The sequence below is a fragment of the Tupaia chinensis genome, unplaced genomic scaffold (assembly GCF_000334495.1).
Source record: "Tupaia chinensis unplaced genomic scaffold, TupChi_1.0 Scaffold000161_1, whole genome shotgun sequence".
Lineage (NCBI taxonomy): Eukaryota > Metazoa > Chordata > Mammalia > Scandentia > Tupaiidae > Tupaia > Tupaia belangeri.
Window position 1 is genome coordinate 774,915 of NW_006159632.1, and position 6,092 is coordinate 781,006.

Below are 6,092 nucleotides of genomic sequence, written 5' to 3' on the forward strand. Positions count from 1 at the left end.
TGGCCAGAAGAACAGAAACAGAAAGGGTGACCGTGAGCCTGGTGGGAAGGCGGCGGGGCTGGAGCCCGGTGTGGGGTCGGTGGTTACAGACTGGCTGCCCCTTCGTGGTGACCATCCTCACACATCAGGCCAGCCCCGAGGCTGCCCAGCCACCGTCCGCTCACCCTGGATGCAAGTCCTCTCCCTTCTCCTCCTACGATCTCCCAGGAGGTTCTGAGGCCGGCAGGACACTGGGTCCACCGTGGACTTGGGCTCAGCACCAGGGCAGCAACGTGGTCTGTGCAAGGCCCCACCTGCAGCTGAAGCATGCCTGCTGGGACCGAGCTCACTCCAGCGAAAGCCACAAGGCTCCTCATGCCCCCCAGGGACCACCTGCAACAGGCGATCGGAGGCTGGGGCGAGGGTGAGGCCGCCAAGACCAGGTGCGAGCGGGAGACCTCCAGAGAGCCCACCGAGAGGACCCGAGGAGGCTCCTCCGCCAGCTAAGCTGATGGTCCGGCCTGACTGACCCGACAGCTGGCTCCACCTCCCGGCTGGGCTGCAGATCCGTCTCCGGGCAGAGCATAGGGCTCTCCTGGCTCCACATAGGTGCCAGCACGGCACGCCAGACAACACTGCCTGGGCCTTGCCTTCCAGGCCAGCCTGAGGTTCGAGGATGCCAAAGGAGCGAGGGGTACAAACCTGTGCCTCCCCGTGGCTTTAAACTCTGGAGATGGGGGATGCCTACCGTAAAGAGCCAGCAGACCCGGACGGGAGCGGGCGCACGAGGAGCAGGGACAGCCGGTCTCCCTCCCACGGTGACCTGCTCCCGTGGGCGCCCTGGTGACAGCCTCCTGCATGTGAACCCTCAAACCTCACCTACACATACTCTGGCATATCAAAACATGCTCCATGTGCGTGCGTGTATAACCTCACTGTCAGGTCTGCAGAGGTGACGCTCCTCCCCAGGCCACGGTAAGACGCTCTGTGTGCATGTGTGTAAAACCTCACAGTCAGGTCTGTGTGCAAGCACGTAAAATCTCTCAGGTCCGTGTGTGTGCGTGTAAAACCTCACAGTCAGGTCCGTGTGTGTGCATGTAAAACCTCGCCGTCGGATCTGTGGAGTCAGCACTCCTCCCCAGGCCACGCTAACATGCTCCGTGTGCGTGCGTGTAAAACCTCACAGTCAGGTCCGTGTGTGTGCATGTAAAACCTCGCCGTCGGATCTGTGGAGTCAGCACTCCTCCCCAGGCCACGCTAACATGCTCCGTGTGCGTGCGTGTAAAACCTCACAGTCAGGTCCGTGTGTGTGCATGTAAAACCTCGCCGTCGGATCTGTGGAGTCAGCACTCCTCCCCAGGCCACGCTAACATGCTCCGTGTGCGTGCGTGTAAAACCTCACAGTCAGGTCCGTGTGTGTGCATGTAAAACCTCGCCGTCGGATCTGTGGAGTCAGCACTCCTCCCCAGGCCACGCTAACATGCTCCGTGTGCGTGCGTGTAAAACCTCACAGTCAGGTCCGTGTGTGTGCATGTAAAACCTCGCCGTCGGATCTGTGGAGTCAGCACTCCTCCCCAGGCCACGCTAACATGCTCCGTGTGCGTGCGTGTAAAACCTCACAGTCAGGTCCGTGTGTGTGCATGTAAAACCTCGCCGTCGGATCTGTGGAGTCAGCACTCCTCCCCAGGCCACGCTAACATGCTCCGTGTGCGTGCGTGTAAAACCTCACAGTCAGGTCCGTGTGTGTGCATGTAAAACCTCGCCGTCGGATCTGTGGAGTCAGCACTCCTCCCCAGGCCACGCTAACATGCTCCGTGTGCGTGCGTGTAAAACCTCGCCGTCGGGTCTGCGAGGCAGTGCTCCTCCTCAGGCCACGCTAACACATGTCGCTTGTTTCAGCAGAGCACCCTCGCCATGAACACCCGCAGGGTGTGCGTTCTGCGTGCTGCCGTCATCGGGCCCACTGATTGACAGGCACCTCCCCCAGGGAGCGGCGCTGGTCCTGGGCGGACGTCACTAGCCGTGGAACTGCAGGTCGGAGGACGTGCTAAATTTGTGACGCTGCTGGCAAGCCAGGCTCCTGGTGGGAGTCACGAACCGTGGGTCTTCCTGGCACACGCGCACTGGTCCCTCACTGCACGGGCGGCACAGAGGGGACTGCGGGCTGGGCCTCTGGACCTGCGTGTCCCCTGCGACCAGGCCGGGCCGCTCTGCCAGCCTCGAGGATGCCAAAGGAGCGAGGGGTACAAACCTGTGCCTCCCCGTGGCTTTAAACTCTGGAGATGGGGGATGCCTACCGTAAAGAGCCAGCAGACCCGGACGGGAGCGGGCGCACGAGGAGCAGGGCCAGCCGGTCTCCCTCCCACGGTGACCTGCTCCCGTGGGCGCCCTGGTGACAGCCTCCTGCATGTGAACCCTCAAACCTCACCTACACATACTCTGGCATATCAAAACATGCTCCATGTGCGTGCGTGTATAACCTCACTGTCAGGTCTGCAGAGGTGACGCTCCTCCCCAGGCCACGGTAAGACGCTCTGTGTGCATGTGTGTAAAACCTCACAGTCAGGTCTGTGTGCAAGCACGTAAAATCTCTCAGGTCCGTGTGTGTGCGTGTAAAACCTCACAGTCAGGTCCGTGTGTGTGCATGTAAAACCTCGCCGTCGGATCTGTGGAGTCAGCACTCCTCCCCAGGCCACGCTAACATGCTCCGTGTGCGTGTGTGTAAAACCTCACAGTCAGGTCCATGTGCGTGCATGTAAAACCTCGCCGTCGGATCTGTGGAGTCAGCACTCCTCCCCAGGCCACGCTAACATGCTCCGTGTGCGTGCGTGTAAAACCTCGCCGTCGGGTCTGCGAGGCAGTGCTCCTCCTCAGGCCACGCTAACACATGTCGCTTGTTTCAGCAGAGCACCCTCGCCATGAACACCCGCAGGGTGTGCGTTCTGCGTGCTGCCGTCATCGGGCCCACTGATTGACAGGCACCTCCCCCAGGGAGCGGCGCTGGTCCTGGGCGGACGTCACTAGCCGTGGAACTGCAGGTCGGAGGACGTGCTAAATTTGTGACGCTGCTGGCAAGCCAGGCTCCTGGTGGGAGTCACGAACCGTGGGTCTTCCTGGCACACGCGCACTGGTCCCTCACTGCACGGGCGGCACAGAGGGGACTGCGGGCTGGGCCTCTGGACCTGCGTGTCCCCTGCGACCAGGCCGGGCCGCTCTGCCAGCCTAGCCATCAGGGCTGGGGCCGGCTGCCTTTCTACCGGCTTACTTACCCTCGCTCGAGTTTGAGGAGCCGTAACTAAGGAAAAGGGTCCTGTGCGAGGGACTGGGCTTTGAGATTAGTGTATGCCTCTGTTTTAAAAGATCCTTTCTAGGGCCAGTGGGTGGCGCGGTAGTGGAAGCAGCTACATCCCACATGGCCAGCGGTGTGGGTCAAGGCGCAGAACCCGCAGCTTGAAAAACACACTGGGCATGTGTGTACACACGTGCCCGAAATCCTGAGAGGAGGGGGACTGGGACTGTGGCGTGGCCACCCCGGGAGGTGGTTCCTCACCTTCCCTCAGTCCCTTCCCTGCCCCTCTCTGCCCTGTGGGAAACTAAAAATAGCGAATTATAAGGTCCACACTCTCGTGGGTGCTGGGTGATGCCTCGTTCAGGTCTTCCCCATCTAAACAGCACTACCGAGAGCCTGCTTGGGCGTCAGCGACTCGTCAGCGACTCCGGGGAAGTCATTATGGCCAACAGAACACCAAGGCTTCAGGGCCCGTGTGGTGGTTAAGGCGCTGGGCTCCCATGAGGTCAATCACGGTTCAAATCCCAGACCAGTGGCTTGAAACTCGTGCTGGGCACGTGTGCGTACACGCCCAAAATCCCAGGTGAGGATGAGGAAAAGGGATTGTGGCGTGGTCATCTACCCTGGGGGTGATTTCTCACTTTCCCTCCATCTCTGTCTCTTTCTGGTGAGTAGATGCACCCTATGGGAGGGGAACTAAAAAAAAAAAAAGAAAAAAGAAAACCAAGGTTTCTCCTGTCCTCAGGCTGTCACGGGAGTGTGCCAGTGACGGACAGCACCGCTTCTCACACACTCACAGAGTGACAGGCTGGCGGGGACACAGGAGCCACAGAACACTCACCGTGTTAGGCTAAAAACGTGGCATGCCGGCCTTGGGAGCGCCACGCTCCTCCCACGCGCCCACGCCCTGCGCTGCCAGCATCAGGGCTGGCCTGGGCAGGCCGAGGTGCCCCGGGGCCAGGACTCACCGTCAGCATGTCGTCACACTTCATGTCCGGCGCGTCTCCGTCTTCGCTTTTGTTGTAGAATTTCCGGAAGAAGTTGAACGCGACCACGGTGTAGAGGTACACGACGACGGCCAGGAGGCCCACGGTGAGGACGAGCTGTGGGCGAGGGCAGGGCCAGGTCAGGGCCGCGGCCACACGCCCACGGGGCAGTCCCTGGCGGCGACAGCCCAGGGCCCCCGCCTGGTGCCCCCACGGCCAGGACACGTGTCTGCAGCCCGTCGTGGTGGGACTCCTTCCCACCGGACGCAGCGTCGCTGCCCAGGCCCGGCTCAGAGCACGACCGCTCGGCGCCCAGCCCCGCCCCGACGTGGGGCAGGAAACACGCAGTATGGACATGCACAGCTCTGTGTCCGGGTATTTGGCCAGGACACCGCGAGAGGACTTGGCCCGGCTTCCAAGGTCTACTTTCTGCAGATGGCGTACACCGATAACCCAGCTTGTTTCTCCACGGCGAGAGCTGCAGGTCTCCGCACAACGCCCGAAGGGTGGGCCGCCCAGAACTCGAGCTGCCCCTGAACTCGGGGAGGGCACGTCGGTGGGAACGGGTGACACAGATATGTTTGAAAATAAAACTGAGACGTCTTGGTGTGTGAGCCTAAGACTGTGATCAAGAGAAAATCACCCAGCTAGTGGCCAGGGCTGTTTCGAAGGCTGTCTTTCTCAAAGTGAGAGTCAACACCAGTTTGAAAGGTCCCTTAGGGCTCTGGCCAGCTTGCACTAATTCCAACCACCCTCACACTTGCCGCTGTCCGGCAGGCAGGCGATCTGGATGAGAAAGCCCGGCCTTCACCGCGTGCGTGAGAACGGCTCTGGCTCCGCCATAGGAGTTACAGGTGAGGAGGTGCCCTCCTCGCACGCGCTCCCTGACACGCCCGCCCCCTCCACACGGGCCTGCGGCGCCAGTCCTTAACCAGAAGCACGTCAGCCTCACGGAGGAGACGGAGCCCTAGCGCTTCCTCAATTGTACAGAGAGGGCCAGGCCCGGGGTTTTCTGCCCGCTCACCTGTCAGGACGAGGACACGCTATATGTTTTTTGCGAATAAAACTTCGGATGTCCACAGAAGCTGCAAGGGTCGCAGCTCACGATGGGCCTGCCCTCCAGCCCCGCACAGAGACTGGGCTTGGGACCCCTGGGGCTGGGACCAGCCTGTGAGGGTGCAGCATGCAGGTCGCTCCCATGCCTGTGCCTGCATCGACTCGGTGCTCACCCAGTCCTCACAGTACTGAGCGGGCAGGCTGCCACGCCGTTCACTAATTCCTCACGCCTGAAGGTGAGGCCTGTCTCTTCATCTCAGGAGGAAGGCCGGGATTTGGAAATGCCAACCCTTGGCCAACGCCGCAGAATGCGCCGGCCAGGCCCGGGTGCAGGGCCGAGGCCTGGAGCTGCTTGCTGGGGTGCTTGGGGAAGGTGCCGACCTCGGGCAGAAGAGGAGACTGACCTGTTTACCGTTGTGGGTCACAGATGACAAGATGGTCCTCAGCGTCTTGAACCCCATGGCGATGTCGAGAAGGTGCGCGGCGAAGAAGAAGTTGTTGTAGTGCCCGAGGACGGACATGGCCATGTACCAGGCCAGGTAGAGGAAGGACTGCGGGTGGACAGCAGCGTCAGAGCGGCAACCACCACGGCCGGGCCTCCCGCTGCCCCAGCGCCCCTGCCTCGCCTCCCGGGCTGAGTTCGGCTGTTAGCGGGCCCACTCTGCTCTCTGTGTTTTACTGTCACTTGGTAGTTTCTAAGAGCTCCCCCGTGCACGCCCCAGAGCCCAGGGACGTCTAACCCCCCCCCCCAACCAACCAACCTAAGATGCTGGCCCCCTCCA

At 61.4% G+C, this 6,092-nt stretch overlaps 1 protein-coding gene across 1 annotated transcript in view; it reads right to left on the bottom strand.

The window, feature by feature from the left end:
• The window catches only part of RYR2 (ryanodine receptor 2), a gene marked incomplete in the record, with an annotated part of 234,621 nt that overhangs the window by 11,503 nt on the left and 217,026 nt on the right, over positions 1-6,092 (bottom strand). Inside the window, 2 exon segments of the mRNA XM_027770831.1 lie at positions 4,237-4,371; positions 5,715-5,861. Of these exon segments, the coding sequence (XP_027626632.1) occupies positions 4,237-4,371; positions 5,715-5,861 (282 nt within the window).